At 43.0% G+C, this 17,361-nt stretch overlaps 1 protein-coding gene across 1 annotated transcript in view; it reads left to right on the top strand.

The window, feature by feature from the left end:
- LOC117393823 (protein kinase C-binding protein NELL1-like) overlaps positions 1–17,361 on the top strand; it is a 150,639-nt gene that overhangs the window by 118,436 nt on the left and 14,842 nt on the right. The window contains exon 14 of the mRNA XM_055220996.1: positions 10,344–10,466. Coding sequence (XP_055076971.1) covers positions 10,344–10,466 — 123 coding nt within the window. The remainder of the gene's footprint in view (positions 1–10,343; positions 10,467–17,361) is intronic.

The following is a 17,361-nucleotide window of genomic DNA, read 5'->3' as shown; positions in this document are numbered from 1 at the left end:
TGTGTATGTGGAGTGTACGTTCAGGTGCATGAGTCAGGGGGGAGGTATAAATCCCCCCTTCCCCCTTTCTTTCTCCTCTCTCTGTTTTTCCCTATCCCCCCTCTCTCTTCTCCCCCTCTTTCTCTCTCTTCGCCCTGTGTTGCCGTGCGCGCATGAGACTGACACGTCCAATCATCTCACACATGTTTCTCTAAGCCCCGCCCCCTGGTGATTGACAGCTCCATATTTGTACACATAATTACATTTCCTGTCATTTCTCAAACTGACGCTTCAGATATTTGTCATGGAATTAAATCTTTATTGTGTTAGAATAAATAAAACACACCTCTTGCTTGGTCCCTCAGGCATTTGGCTTCAAGATGCAGTATGAAACTTTTATATAACATGCTTGTCTCCATGGAGATGTTATTGCTTTGACTGGAATGCCCCACAGTATGGCATTAAACCTATCCATTCTGTATTTGTTCAGTTACAGGAAGGTTTCAGACCCTCCACACCTTTAAGCCCCACTGCGGAACATTTTATCGCATTAGAACAGAGTTAAAGCCCCACTGCGGAACATTTCATCGCATTAGAACAGGGTTAAAGCCCCACTGCGGAACATTTTATCAAATTAGAACAGAGTTAAAGCCCCACTGCGGAACATTTTATCAAATTAGAACAGAGTTAAAGCCCCACTGTGGAACATTTCCTCACATTAGAAGATGGTTAAAGCCCCACTGCGGAACATTTTATCACATTAGAACACAGTTAAAGCCCCACTGTGGAACATTTCCTCACGTTAGAACAGGGTTAAAGCCCCGCTGTGGAACATTTCGTCACATTTGTCTCCTCCTCCTATCTTTCTCCTCCTCTCATTTACCCAACTCCCTTCATCTTAATCTTCTCTCCTCCTCTCTCTCTTCTCTCCATCTCTCTGCTCCCCTCCTCTCCACTCTTCCCCTTCATCCTCTCATGTCTTCCTTCTCCTTTTTCTACCCACCCTCCTCTCTCAATCATCTCTCCTTCTCCTCCCCTCCATCTCTATCCATCCTCTCTCTCCTTTTCTCTCTCAAATCTCCCCTCTCTTCCTTCTTCTTTCCCTCTCTCTCTTTCCATCCTCTGCATCTCTCTTCCTCTTCTCCATCCTCTCCCTTTGTTTTCTCCTCCTCCTCCTCTGTTCTCACATACATATAGGGGCCATACAATCTGCTCGTGTATTTCACGTTTTCAGCCCGAACGAAAAAACTGAAGCATGAAATTAATGTAAACGAGGAAACAGTCAGAGCCAGGACTAAACCAGGGCTGAACCAGACTAAACCAGGACTAAACCAGGACTAAACCAAGACTGAACCAGACTAAACCAGGACTAAACCAGGACTAAACTAGGACTAAACCAGGACTAAACCAGGGCTGAACCAGACTAAACCAGGACTAAACCAGGACTAAACCAAGACTGAACCAGACTAAACCAGGACTAAACCAGGACTAAACCAGGGCTGAACCAGACTAAACTAGGACTAAACCAGGACTAAACTAGGACTAAACCAGGACTAAACCAGGGTTGAACCAGACTAAACAAGGACTAAAGATGGACTAAAGATGGACTAAACCAGGACTAAACTAGGACTAAACCAGGACTAAACCAAGACTGAACCAGACTAAACCAGGACTAAACTAGGACTAAACCAGGACTAAACCAGGGCTGAACCAGACTAAACAAGGACTAAACCAGGACTAAACCAGGGCTGAACCAGACTAAACAAGGACTAAACCAGGACTAAACTAGGACTAAACCAGGACTAAACCAGGGTTGAACCAGACTAAACAAGGACTAAAGCTGGACTAAAGATGGACTAAAGATGGACTAAACCAGGACTAAACCAGGGCTGAACTAGACTAAACCAGGGCTAAACCAGACTAAACCAGGACTAAAGAAAGACTAAAACAGGACTAAATCAGGACTAAACCAGGACTGAACCAGACTAAAGCCAGACTAAAGCAGGACCAAACCGGGACTGAACCAATACGGAACTAGTGCTGAACCAGGTCTGAACCAGGACTAGACCAGAACCAGACAAAGACTAAAGCAGGACTAAACTAGAACTAAACCAAGACTTAACCAGGACTAAACCAGGACTAGACAAACACTAAAGCAGGACTAAACCAGAACTTAACTAAGACTCAACCAGGACTAGACCAGGACAAAACCAAGACTGAACCAGGACCATATATCTATAGGAGGATGGGCATCTAACATACAGTTATACAGAATAATGGAAGGGCATCTGACACATTTTGTTGATCAAATTCTCCATTGACCTCAAATAGAACTCAAACACATTAGCACAGATCATATTTATGTGTTTGATCAGAGTCATTATGCAGAATATTCACAGCCTTTAACACGGTCACGTCTCCTCCTCGTGTGTTTCGCCTGAACACGCCTTTGAAACAAGAATATCTGTGTAGCGTGGTATCAATGTTCACATGAGAAAACCGTGATTAAACTCAGAGAAATGCAGAGTCGGACATTTTGTGAGGAGCTGAGAAGCGCGATCAGATCAAAGAACAATTATGAGGTTTAAATGTTCTATATTACACAAAATGGACTCTTGTGAGCTTTATGCATTTTTTATAATGTAACCTTATCAAAAACAAACCTGGAGTTGTGTTTTGTTTCACTTACACATGTGTGAATAACTGTTTATTATTAGTCTACATCTCCAAAGCTCAAAATGCTCTGTTCCACCTTGTGATGTCATGAAATGGTACTTTTCAAGTTGTCAGCTCATTTTACCCTTTTAGTTCAGTTGAGATTTGCAATTCCAGGGTTGAAACTCTTCAAATGATTCTAGTAAAGGTGTGTGGAGTTTAAAAACATAGTGGAGCACTTCCTGTATCACCACATGATGACATCACAAGGTGGAACAGACCATTCTGAGCTTTGGAGATGTAGACTAATAATGTGTTTTCAGTTTCAGAGAAGAACTCATCTAAAAAAAACCTTCTCCAAAGGAAAACAATGCGCATTATGGTTGGTTTCTTAAAGAGGGACGTGAAACATCATTTAGACCACATATGTCAAACTCAAGGCCCGGGAGCCAAATGTTTCCCTCCACATCATTTCATGTGGCCCTCGACAGGGTAAACTATGATGGTCTTAAAATGTAATTTTATCAGGAGATAAGCAGTTATACAGCCACATTTTTACATCTAGGCTAATGCATAGGCAATATTTGTAACTTGAACAAGTAATAAATACAGAAACAGTTAATTAACAAGTTAAAAAAGTACTTAGATTTATTTTACATCCGGCCCTTTGAAGGCAGCTATTTTGCTATTGTGGCCCCCGGTGAAAATATGTTTGACACCCCTGATTTAGACCCTTACCAATTTTCATATAATGATAACAGAAGCACTGACGACGCTCTTATTACAACTTCACACTTAGTTCTAAAGCATTTAGAAGACCCCTCCTCATATCTTAGAATATTATTTATGGACTTCAGTCCAGTGTTCAATACTATTTTACCTAATGTTTTAATTAACAAACTGTTGCAGATGGGTGTTAACCACTATATTGCTAACTGGTATCTTGCTTTTCTCACAGATAGACAACAACAAGTTAACTAGCTGACATCCAGGTTATAAGCACTGGGGCCCCCCAAGGTTGTTTGAGTTTGCCTCTCCTCTTCACACTTTACACAAATGACTGCAAAAGCAAACAATCAATTACATACTAAAATTTTCTGATGACACAGCTATTCTTAGCTTACTTGATAAAAACACAGACATTGGTGTCTATAAATCGGAAATTGAACAAGTGGTAAAGTGGTGTGAAGAACACAATCTTGTCTTAAATGTTGAGAAAACAAAATAAATGATTTTTGATCCAAGATCTGTTGGTGATCACAGTTTTGTTGCAGTTAAGGGTCAGAATATAGAGCAGGTGACTTGTTACAAGTATTTGGGGGTTTATTTTGATTCTCAACTTAACTGGAGCAAACTCGTAGAATTTGTTTGCTCACGAATCAGTCAGTGCCTGTACTTTTTAAGAAGATTGAGAGTTTACGGAGTAGACAAAAATGTAATGCTTCTTTTTTATCGAGCATGTATTGAGTCTATTATTCGTTATGGGATGTCCACCTAGTTTGGCAACCTGTCTGTCAAATTGAAAGCTCAAATCTTAAGTTTGACTAAAAGGGCGGGTAAAATAATTGGCAATAATTGGCCTGTCGTCTTCAGGAGATCTTTCAAGAGACACTAGTGAAACTGGAGAGTAAAATATGTAATGACCCGACTCACATCCTCCACAATCAGTTTGAGTTAATGCCCTCAGGAAGAAGGTACAAGGTCCCGAGCAGTAGACTAAACAGTTTAAGCACTCATTTATCCCCCTTTCAATTTCCTTGCTGAACTTGAAGAAATAATGCTCTACTGTATGGCCATCAGGGACTGTGCAATACTATATGCACCTAGGCTTTGGGAATATGCAATACTGCTCATAGGTAGGCTCCAGGGAAGGTACAATATCTTTGGGCACTTACAGTGAGTAGGCTTCAGGGAATGTTGCAATATATATATATATATATATATATATATATATATATATATATATATATATATATATATATATATATATATATATATATATATATATATATATATATATATATATATATATATATATATATATATATATATATATATATATATATATATTGGCACAGACAGTTATAGGCTTCAGGGAGTGTGCAATGTCCTTTGGCACCTTAGGCAGAAAGGCCCCAGGGAATGTGCAATACTCACCTTTACACCTTTAGGCCCCAGGGAATGTGCAAAATATGCTAATTATGGGAATGGTGCAATATTATCAAATGTTGAATGGTTGTTTTTTATGAACTGCATTAATTGACGTGTCCACTGTGTGTGTGCTGTGTGTTATATGTGTCTATGTGGCATGAGTTCCCTTGTCCCAAGACAATTTCTCCCAAGGGAGACAATAAAGGCTAATCTAATCTAATCTAAATATGCATGAGGAGCTCTATTTACAATTAGCAGTACAATCCTGTACAAGACTCCGCCCACAAGCTTACATCACTCATGCTCCCACACTCCGTAAATATACAAAAGCATGAAACAAAACAGTACACAGCAACTTGACAAACCTGATGCGATGTGCAGTAGTTTCATTAGCGGGATGCAAGCTATTTGTGTTGTGCTAGTGCTCTGAAGGGGGAGTGACTTAGCGCTGAGAGCTGAGAGCAAAAAGAAACTGAAACTTACTAAACATGTTAATACGTTGTTTAAGATGAATACTGTATAGCGTTTTCTCATTTCAGATAGAGGGCGGGGCCTATATAAATCTGTCTTGACCCTTATCATTATGTGTTTGGGATTAGCTCCACAAACTTGTCATATTAATCTCGTGAAAAAGAAAATCATTTAACTTTTCTTTATTTATACTGACAGAGAAGGCGTTGAACTATGCGCCAGTTTTTGTTTCATGCAGATACGCCCAGTCATTACAGAGATATTAACCATAAACCAGGTCAACAAATCTGCAATCTAAACCCTGTGCGGGGGTGATGTCTGACACTGCCCTCTGTGTAATCATCAGTAATTAGACCGCACCGGGACCAGACTAACTCCTGAAACAGCTGTCACCGCGCTAATAGAAACACATCCGTCACCAGCGTTTAGTCTGCTCCACTCGCTCAGAGACAGGGGACACGGCAGGAGTGGAAAACTGTCAGGAGCAATCTCAGGTTATTATGCTACATCAGTGTTTTTGGGGAAGGGAAGGGCATCAGGGGGTGGCAGAGTGGTTTGCGTTGTCATTTCGCAGTATGAAAGTCTCAGTTTGCATGTTCTCCCTGTGTCTGGGTTTCCTCAATCAACCTAAAACATGCACAATAATCTGATCACTGTTCAATCATTCTAAAGCTGTTCAGGAAAGGTTCAGTTCTGTCAAAATCCAAATTCTGTATTTAAACTATTAATAAAGGTTAGAAAACATAGTGAAGTTGGACTTAAGTAAAACAGAACTTTGAGAATTCTGGTCAAATACCATCGTTTTTGTTCAGAATAAACACATTTGAAGTAAAAAAGGACCAAATCAGGCAGTGACAAATCCTCCAGCCTATACTCCTGATTACAGTTCAGGTCCTATATTACACCAAATGTTATTACGTCCTCAAAAACATACTGGAGTTGTGTTTTGTTTCATTCACACATGTTTAGCGCACATATCTGCTCTTCTCTCAAACAGAAAACACTCAGTTCCACCTTGTGATGTCATGTGGTAATACAGGAAGTGCTCCCCTGTGTTTTTAAACTCCATGAAACTTCACTAGAATCATTTGGATGATTTAAACTCTGGGATTGCCAATCTATATTGAACAAAAGGTAAAAGAAGCTGTTAACTTTAAAAGTATCACTTCATGACATCACAAGGTGGAACAGAGCATTTTCAACGTGTGAAAAAAACAAAACATAACTCCTGTATGTTTCTGAGGAGGTAACGGCATTATAACACGGCTTAAATCTCACCAGAGTCAGTTTTGTGTGATATAGGACATTTAGACTGTTTGCTGTCTGTGTCCTGAACGAGCGGAGCAGACTAAACGCTGGTGACGGATGTGTTTCTATTAGCGCAGTGACAGCTGTTTCAGGAGTTAGTCTGGCCCCGGTGCGGTCTAATTACTGATCATTACATACAGGTCCCCTTCTGCTGTCCTTGGCTCTGCTTTGTCGCACTTTATGCTTGGATTTTCTGCTACAATTAAATTTATATTAAAATAAAGAAATAAAAATAAAATACCATATGATAATAATAAAATGACAGCACGTCTAAAATATCAATTGTAACGAGTTTTATTCTCTTAGTAAAAGTGCAGTTTTGTGACCCCATTTTGCAACAACACAAACGATTTCCGTCCTCCAAAACACAAACCTCAAAATTGCTCTTCTTCTCTTAATCCTCTCTCTCTTTCTATCTCTCTCCTTTTCTCCATCTCTCCTTTCTCTTAGGAGAGGAGAAGGAGAGTTCCTTCTCACATCCTCTCTCCCCTCTCGTTAATCTCTCTCCTCTCCTTACTTTTATTCTGTCTATCCTTCCCTCTCTTCCTCTGTCTCCTCTCTGTCTTCCTAAACTCCTCTTTCTTAATCCTCTCCTCCACTTTTCATCCTTTCATCTCCTTCCTCCTCTTCTGTCTTTTCTCCCTTCTCTCCTCCCTCTTTTTCTTCTCTTGCTTTGTCATTATCCACTCTTCTTAATCCTTCCAAAATACCACCTCTTTTCTCTCCTCTCCTCTCTCTACTTCTGCCCTCTTTTCCTCTTCTCTCTCCTTCTCTCCTCTCTGTTTTACTCATTATCTCTCATCCTCTTTCTATACTTTTCAATTCTCTCTCCTCACTCCTCTTTCTAATCTCATTTTCTTTATTCTTTCTTCCCCTGTTCCTCTTTTCCACTCCTCCTTTCTCTGCTCTCTCTCCCTCTTTTCGCTTCTCTCTCCTCTGTCTCTCCTTTCTCTTCACGCTCCTTTTTGTATCCACTCTCTTCTCTCTTTAATCTCTTCTCCTTCTTTCCTTTTCTCTGCTTCCTTTTCTCTTCTCTGATCTCTCTCATGCCTTTTTCTCCTCTCTCACTGTCATCATCCTATCTCTCTTCTTTATCTTCTACTCTCCCTCTCTCCTTCTCTTCTCTCTATTTGACTTCCCTTTTTTTCTCAGCTTTCACTTTTCACTCTCTCCTCTTTTACTTTCCTCTCTCTCCTCTCCCGTGCTCCTTTCCTTCTCTCTCTTTCTTTCTTTCTTTCTCTTCTCTCGCTCTCCTCTCTCTTTCTCTCCTCGCCTTCTCTCTCACTCTCTCTCTTCCTCTCCTCTTTCTCCTCTCTCTGCACTTGTTTCTCTCGCCTCTATCCCCTTTCTCCTCTCCTTCTCGCTCTCTCTTTCTTTCTCTCCTTTCTCACCTCTCTTTCTCTCCTTTCTCTCGCCTCTCTTTTTCTCACTGCACCTTCTTTCTCTTTCTCTCTTTCTCACTTCCTCTTCTCTCTCCCCTCTCATCTCCTTCTCTCTTTCTCCTCTCTCTCCCTCTTTCTCTCTCTTTATCTATCTGCCTCTCCCCTCTCTCCTCACCTTCTGTCTCCTCACATTCTCTCTCTTTCTCTCTGTCTCCTCTCTCTCTTTCTCTCTTCTCTCTCTTTATCTATCTATCTATCTATCTCCCCTCTCTCCTCACCTTCTGTCTCCTCACCTTCTCTCTCACTCTCTCTGTCCTCTCTGTCTCCTCTCTCTCTTTCTCTCCTCTCTCTTCTCTCTCTTCCTCTCCTCTCTCCTCTTCTTCTCTCTTGCTGTCTCTCTACTCTCTCTACTCTCTTTCACTCCTCTTTCCCCCTCTCCTCTCCTTCCCTCTTTCTCTCTCTCCTGTCTCTCTCTCTCACTCCTTCTCTCTCTCCTCTCCTTCTCTTCCTCCTCTCTCCCTCCTCTCCCTCCTCTCTCTCCTCATTCTCTCTCTCTCCCCTCTCCTCTCTCCCGTCTCCTCTCTCTCCTCTTTCTCTCTCTCTCCCTCCTCTCTCTCTCCCTCCTCTCTCCCCTCTCCTCTCTCTCCTCTTTCTCTCTCTCTCCTCTCAAACTTGTGTCTGTCTCATTATTTTCCCCTCCTGTTAAACTCTGTATGCTGCAGTTTTTTGTCCCTCTCGTCTCACCGTAGAGTCGGACTTTCAGATCAGACAAATCAAAACTTTACATCTCCTTTGTCTCAAATCCTCGTTCCTTTGTTCTTTTATTCCCTCGTTCTTTCTCTCATCGATTCAGAATCTGTCAAAATGTTTATAAAGTTTTGAAGAGTCGGAAAAGTTTGTGCAGTTTAGACAGTTCACCAGGGCTGGAATAAACGTTTGCTTCTGGTTAAAATGTCTTTATTTCTCTTTCTCTCATCCCTCTCTCTTCTTCTCCTCCACTTTTCTTTTTCCTCCTCTCATCCCTTGCTCTTTCTATCCTCTTTTCCAGAACACAATGTCTGCTCTTCTGGTCTACACACCTTTCCTCCTCCTGCTCCTCCTCCTCCGCCTCTTCCTCCACCCCCTTCTTCTCTACTCCTTCTCTCATCCTTCTCTTTTTCTATTTCAGAACATGATGACTGCTCTTTGGGTCTACATTCTTGTGATGAAAACACTCATCCTCCTTTTTCTCCTCGTCTACTCCTCCTCTCACCCCTTTCTCCTCTCCTCATTTCACCCTTCTCTCCTCTTATCATTCAGAATATGACAGTCCTCCTCTCTCTCCTCTCATCCCTCTCTCCTTCTCTCATCCCTCTCTCTCTCTCCCCTCCTCCTCTCTTTCCTCCTATCACCCCTCTCTCCTCTGCTCATCTCATCCTTTTCTCCTATCATTCAGAATATGAAAACAGTCCTCCTCTCTCCTCTCACTCCTCTCTCCTCCCCTTCTATTTCTCCTCCTCTACTCCACCTCCTCATCTCATCCTTCTCTCCTCCTATCATTCAAAATATGAAAACAGTGCTCCTCTCTCTCTTCTCTCTCTCCTCTCCCCTCCTCTGCTCTCTTTCTCATCCTCTCATCCCTTCTCTCTCTCTCCCCCTCCTCCTCTACTCTTCCTCTCACCCCTTCCTCCTCTCCTCTCCTCATCTCATTCTTCTCTCCTCCTATCATTCAGAATGTGAAAACAGTTCTCTCTCCACTCATCCCTTACCTCCTCTTCTCTCTTTCTCCTCTTCTCATCCTCTTATCCCTCACCTCCTCTTCTCTCATTCTCCTCCTCTCCTCCTCTTATCCCTCTCTCTCCCCTCCTCCTCTTTCTCCTCTTCTCACCACTCTCTCCTCTCCTCATCTCATCCTTCTCTCCTCTTACCATTCAGAATATGACAGTCCTCCTCTCTTGTCTCTCACCCCTCTCTCCTCCTCTTCTCTTTCTCCTCCTCTCATCCCTCTCTCTCTCCTCCTCCTCTCTCTCCTCCCCCCTCTTCATATCCCTCTTTCTTTCTCTCTTTCAGAACATGACTGCTCCTCATTCTACATTTTTGTGATGAAAACGCGATCTGCACAAACATTCATTCTTTCTCTTCCTTTCTCTCTCTCTCTCCTCTCTTTCAGAACATGATGACACTGTCCTGGTCCTCTCCTCTTCCTCTCTCTCTCTCTCTCTCTCTCTCTCTCTCTCTCCTCTCTTTCAGAACATGATGACACTGTCCTGGTCCTCTCCTCTTCGTCTCTCTCCTCTCTCTCCAACTTCCTCTCTCCACCTCGTCCTCTCCTCTTATCCCTCTCTCCTCTCCTCTGTCTCTCCTCCTCCTGTCATCCCTCTCCTCCTCCTCTCATCCCTCTCTCCTTCTCTCTTTCAGAACATGATGACTGCTCTCCTGGTTTACATTCCTGTGATGCAAACGCGATCTGCACAAACACCGTCAGAGGTCACCTGTGCACCTGTAAACCCGGCTACCGCGGCAACGGGACCGTGTGCAGAGGTGAGAGGTCGCAGCTGATTGGCCAGAGCCGGATCATAGTCTGACACTTTAAACCTTCATTTAACTGAATAAAGGTGTTGTCATTTATTTGTGTTGGTCTAATTATAACTATTGTGTAATTTAGACATGTTTTGGCCCTTGTTTACGTTATGGTTGCTAGGGAACAGTTATGGAATTACCTCTGCACATGTCACAACTACAACCAGGAAGTAACTTTATAAACTTTACAGAAATTAGGCAGGTTCATGTGCGCTAATGTTTGTGGGGTTGGTCTTGAAGAACAGGTGCTTCCAAACATGATTTAAAGCTTTACTATGTAACTTTTTGGATGATTTCACGGAAACAAAGTTAAAATCATACTTCAGAACCTTTTCCATCTAAATAGATATGTTTTTATGCCATACTCTGGAATACTTTAGCCAAAGGAACAACATTTCCATTTCCATAGAAACTAGCAAGTCAAACAGTCAGGTCTGTGGAGATGCAAGCCCTCTCAAAGTAAGGACGTATTTTTTTGTATATTTTTCAGTGCGATAAACGCATCCACGATGAAACAATAAGCTTTCATTTTAGTCTATATTTGGCAGAAAAAGTGACATAGCGTGGCATTAAAGCTTGTCACATGATTTAGATGTTTTATAAAGCACTGTGGTTTGACAGTGTTTCACTAGGGGGCGTTTGTCTGGAACCTCAGTTTGATTGACAGGTCTTTGAGCGACTCACAGAGCAGCGTTTAAAGTTGAACAGAGAGATTCTCAAGTCTGTGTCGCAGAGGTGAAAGTTTGAGACGAGCAGAGAACTGAGACTGTGATGTTTCTACAGCATCTTCAGACTGACACACAGCACACAGGTCTGAGAACTAAACCAGGACTAAACCAGGACTAAACCAGGACTAAACTAGGACCAAACCAGGACTAAACCAGGACTAAACCAGGACCAAACCAGGACCAAACCAGGACTAAACCAGGACTGAACCAGGTCTAAACCAGGTCTAAACCAGGTCTAAACCAAGGCTAAACCAGGCCTGTACTGAGTCTAAGGACTAAACCAGGACAGATTTTCAGTGCCTCCATGGGCCTCACTGCTCAGAGCTGTCCTTCTCTCCTCCTCCCTTCCACTTTTCTCCTCTCACTCTTCTCCTCCTCTCCATCCTGCTCCTGTTCCTCTCCATCTCTCCTCTTCGTCACCTCCCCTCCTCCTCTCCGTCTCTCCTCCACCTCTCATCCACCTTGTCTCCTCTTCTCCGCCCTTCTCTTCGTCTTTCCTCTGATGGAGATCGATTTTTACAGAGGTCTGAGGAGATATTTTCTGTTTTATCGACAAAAAGACAAGTTAAAAAATAGAAAAAATACAGGACAGAGCAGATACTGGACAAAAACTAGGGTGAGGGGTACAGGAGGATGGGAGGGCATCTGACACACAGGGATACAGGAGACTGGGAGGGCATTTTACACACACAAGTTTGTCACACTTTATGGTCTGATTACAGACTTTTCTGGATTCACACAGAATGTAGAAGGGTCTGGGACTGCTCAGGTCGGACTACACCTCCCCACTACTGCAAAATACCTTGTTAGTACAAAGTTGGAATATTCACAGTTGGGACGGGAACAAATCAGATTTCAACACCGACTTTCACCTTTCAAGATCATGTACTGCTAGCGGGAGTGACCTCGGGGAAAGAAGGAGCCAGATTGGTCTGTTATTAATGCTCATATCTTGATTTAGGGACAAAATTGTGAAATAAACGTTTTTTCAATAGAAAGTGAATTGGATCCAGAGTTGATGCTCACTTCCTGTTTTGAACGCGGCTACTAGCAGGTTAGCTATCTACATTCATATATACAGTCTATACAGATTTACACACAGGACTGAACTGGATCTAAGGACTAAACCAGGTCTAAACCAGGACTAAACCAGGACTAAACCAGGACTAAACCAGGACTAAACCAGGACTAAACCAGGACTAAACCAGGTCTAAACCAGGACTGAACCAGGACTAAACCAGGACTAAACCAGGACTAAACCAGGTCTAAACCAGGACTGAACCAGGACTAAACCAGGACTAAACCAGGACCAAACCAGGACCGAACCAGGACTTAACAAGGACTAAACCAGGACTGAACCAGGACTAAACCAGGACTAAACCAGGACTGAACCAGGACTGAACCAGGTCTAAACCAGGTCTAAACCAGGACTGAACCAGGACTAAACCAGGACTAAACCAGGTCTAAACCAGGACTGAACCAGGACTAAACCAGGACTAAACCAGGACCAAACCAGGACTGAACCAGGACTAAACCAGGACTGAACCAGGACTAAACCAGGACTGAACCAGGACTGAACCAGGACTAAACCAGGATTAAATCAGGATAGATTTTCAGTGCCTCTGTTCCTCACTGCTCAGAGCGCTCCTTCTCTCCTCCTCCCTTCCACTTTCCTCCCCTCCCTCCTTTATCTTTCCTCTCCTCCTCCTCCTCTTCTTCCTGTCTTTCTCTCCATCTCTTCCTCTCCTCCTCTTCCTCCTCTCCTTTACCTTTCCTCTCCTCTCCCTCCTTCTCTTCGTCTTTCCGCTGATGGAGATTGATTTTTGCAGAGGTCTGAGGAGATATTTTCTGTTTTATCGACAAAAAGACAAGATAGAAAATACATCTGACACAAAGAGATACAGGGGGATGGGAGGGCATCTGACACACAAGTGGAGGGGAGGAGATGTAGTAGTAGTAGTAGTAGTAGTAGTAGTAGTAGTAGTAGTAGTAGTAGTAGTAGTAGTAGTAGTCGTCGTCGTAGTAGTAGTAGTCGCAGAAGTAGCAGTAGTAGTAATAGCAGTAGTAGTAGTAGTTGTAGTAGTAGTAATAGTAATATCAGTAGTAGTAGTAGCAGTAGCAGTAGCAGTAGTAGTTGTAGTAGTAGTAATAGTAGTAGCAGTAGCAGCAGTAGTAGCAATAGTAGTACTAGTTGTAGTAGTAGTAGTAATAATAGCAGTAGTAGTAGTAATAGCAGTGGTAGCAGTAGCAGTAGTTGTTGTAGTAGTAGTAATAGTAGTAGTAGTATTAGCAGTAGTAGTAGTTATAGTAGTAGTAGTAATAGCAGCAGTAGTAGTTGTAGTAGCAGCAGTACTAGTAGTAGTAATAGTAGTAGCAGTAGTAGCAACAGTAGTACTAGTTGTAGTAGTAGTAGTAGTAATAGCAGTAGTAGTAGTAGCAGTAGTAGTTGTAGTAGTAGTAATAGTAGTAGTAGCAGTAGTAGTTGTAGTAGTAGTAATAGTAGTAGTAGTAATAGTAGTAGTAGTAGTAGTAGTTATAGTAGTAGTAGTAATAGTAGTAGTAGTAGTAGTAGTTATAGTAGTAGTAGTAATAGTAGTAGTAGTTATAGTAGTAGTTATAGTAGTAGTAGTAATAGTAGTAGTAGTAGTAGTAGTTATAGTAGTAGTAGCAGTAGTAGTGGTGGAAAATGGAATAAACCAGGTAAAAATGTCACTCAAACATCACTGAGGTTGTTGTTTAAGGCGGGAGGGCATCTGACACACATAATCAGAACTTACCCAGGTCTAAACCAGGACTAAATCAGGATTATCTGAAACTATGACAACATGATGAGCAGAGGTGAAAACAGTGTAATGTGAATAAAACCTCACACACAGTGAACCATGACACACACATGTTTGTGATTTCAGACGCTCTAATTCATTTAAGTTTTGATAATTATCTCGTTGCATTCCTGTGGCCTGAGGCAGTAGCGACCAAGCTAAATTAGCGTTAACACAAATATTCAATTCAATTAATTTTATTTTTGTAACACCCAAAATTACAACAACAGTTGCCTCGAAGGGCGTTCATGTTTTGGTTGATAGGGGAAACCGGAGTCCCCGGAGGAAACCCATCCAGACACGGGGAGAAACATGAAAAACTCCACCTAGATAGACCTGGGCGACCCGGGGATCCAACCAAACCTTCTTGCTGTGAGGCATGAGTGTTGCCACTCAGCCACCGTGCTGCCTACACACAAAAACAAAACAACAGGAAAAATCAGACAAAACAAGAAAAATCAGCCAGGCGAGGAGGAGGGAGGGGGGCAGAGGAGGGCCAGGCGAGGAGGAGGAAGAACAGGCGAGGAGGAGAAGAGCCGGGCTAGGAAGATGAGAGCCAGGCGAGGAGGAGAGGGAGGCGGGTGGAGGAGGGCCAGGCGGGGAGGAGGAGAGGGTCCAGCTGTCATTGGGGCATCTGAATGAGTTACACTCCACAGGGGGAGTGGGACAAGGGACAACATCTGAATAGCATTGCTGATGAGAAAATAGGACAAAGCAGAGGATAGTGCTCAGGTTGCCATACTTCCCTCAGCTAGTTATCTCCTACTGCAGCCTATCTTATCCCAGGAGCTTGGTAACTGAATGCTCTCCCTCCCACTGTACTTTTGGACACTCTAGGAACCACTAATAGTCCTGCATTCTGAGAGCGGAGTGCTCTGTTTGGCTGGTACGGGACAATAGCATCTTGCAGATAGGATGGGGCCATACCGTTTAGGGCTTTGTATGTCAGGAGGAGGACTTTGAATTTGATTCTAAGCTCAACAGGAAGCCAGTGCAGATATTTTAGTACAGGACTGATGTGGTCTCTTCTTTTAGTTCCTGTTAGGACTCTGGCCGCTGCATTTTGGACCAACTGGAGGCTCCTTATAGTACTTTTGGGGCAGGCAGCGAGCAGAGAATTACAGTAATCAAGTCTGGAAGTAACAAATGCATGGATGAGTTTTTCAGCATCGTTTTTTGGTAAAATATTTCTAATTTTAGTTATATTTCGCAGGTGAAAGTATGCGGTTTTACAAGCTAGGTTTACATGGGCTGTGAATGAGAGATTTTGATCAAATAGGACTCCAAGATTTTTTACAGTAGGGCTAGAAGCTATACTCACATTGTCGAGTGAGATTATCTGGTCCAACAGAGAATCTCTTTGACCTTTGGCACCAACGACAATGACCTCTGTTTTTTCAGGATTTAAGAGCAGGTAATTCAAGGTCATCCAGGTTTTGATGTCCTTCACACAGACACTGAGTTTATCTATTTGATCAGTCTGATTTGGTTTCATTGATAAGTACAGCTGAGTGTCATCAGCATAGCAGTGAAAATTAATGCCATGTTTTCTGATAATGTTACCCAATGGCAACATATACAGAGTAAATAGGATTGGACCAAGCACAGATATGAGCTAACGACCCCCACCGTGTCATGTCCCATCAGCAAAGTGCTCATTAAAAACACTTCCTGGAACTAATGAAGCATCTCTGTGGCAACTGACGAAGTAGCAGCTAATGAAGCATCGCATCAGGGCTGGACCATGAGACAAATATTTTGCTGTAGCCGATTAGGAATTACATTTGGGATAAAACGGGTCTGGATTCTATGGTGGAATTTTGCTGATTAATTGATTAGCAGCTTTTAGACGGCGTTTAAGGCCCCATGGAGACGCAGGAAGGGCATCTGACACTCAGGGTAAATATTTGTAGACTTTAAGTTGAGCTGTGACTTTTATTGATTCATTTAAAATTAATGTTGCAGCCTCTGTCGCCTCAGAGCCTAACGAAGCGTTACCGTGGTGACTAACGAAGTGCCTGCGTAGTAACTAACAATGTCATAATTAGCCCCACAGCTGGTGCAGGTGTGAGGCCTCAGGGACATTAACCATCGCTCTAATTATGAAACTAGTCTGAGGGAAGAAACTATACAAACGACCTTAGACTGAACCAGGACTGAACCAGGACTGAAACGGGACTGAACCAGGACTGAACCAGGACTGAAACGGGACTGAAATGGGACTGAACCAGGACTGAACCGGGACTGAAATGGGACTGAACCAGGACTGAACCGGGACTGAAACGGGACTAAACCAGGACTGAACCAGGACTGAACCAGGACTGAAACGGGACTGAACCAGGACTGAACCAGGACTGAAACAGGACTAAACCAGGACTGAACTAGGATTGAAACCGGACTGAACTGGGACTGAACCAGGACTGAACCAGGACTTAAACGGAACTGAAGCGGGACTGAACCAGGTTTGAAACTGGACTGAGCCAGGACTGAAACAGAACTGAACCGTGACTGAACCAGGACTGAACCGGGACTGAACTAGGATTGAAACCGGACTGAACCAGGATTGAAACGGAACTGAACCAGGACTGAACCAGGTTTGCAACTGGACAGAATAGGGCTGAACCAGATCTGAACCAGGACTTCCATGTGTCTGACCTTCTCTGTGCAGAATAGACAGACAGATGTAATGGGGCTAATGGTGCGATGTGTTCACAGCCCCAGACTCTGTGGGAAAAATGAGCTTCGATTACAGAAGGACACAGAGGTGAACAAGCTCCTTTATAACAGTGAACCAGACAGAAAGTCAAATCAGCTCCAGACGCTTCATGGAATATAAAGGCCGTTTATTCATGGGATTCGATTTCCTATAGGCACCATTTTGAGGACTTTGTTAAGGGTCAGAATAGTGTCACGATACTAAAATTTCAAACTCCATTCCGATACTAAGGAATAGACTCGATACTCGATACAAGTCTAGGTCAGAGGTCATGTGACTTTGAACAATAGCAGGTCTAAACTTCAGGAAATGCCAATGTGAACCTACTTCCTCCTTTGGTTTGAAACACTTACCCTCTCCTCCCTCCATCTTTTTCTCTCTCTCCCTCCCTCTTCCTCTCTTCTCTTTCATCCCACACCTCTCTCTGTCCTCCCTCCCTCTTTATCTCTCTTCTTTCTCTCTACATCACCTCCTCCACTCTCTCTTACCCTCTCCCTCCCTTGTCTCTCCTCATCTCTCTTTCCCTTTCTCTTCTCCCCTTTATTCTTGCTTTTCCTCCCGTCCCTATCTTTCTCTCCCTCTCCCTCCCT

The sequence above is a fragment of the Periophthalmus magnuspinnatus genome, chromosome 3 (genome assembly GCF_009829125.3).
Source record: "Periophthalmus magnuspinnatus isolate fPerMag1 chromosome 3, fPerMag1.2.pri, whole genome shotgun sequence".
Lineage (NCBI taxonomy): Eukaryota > Metazoa > Chordata > Actinopteri > Gobiiformes > Gobiidae > Periophthalmus > Periophthalmus magnuspinnatus.
This window is presented reverse-complemented; position numbering and strand designations above follow the sequence as displayed.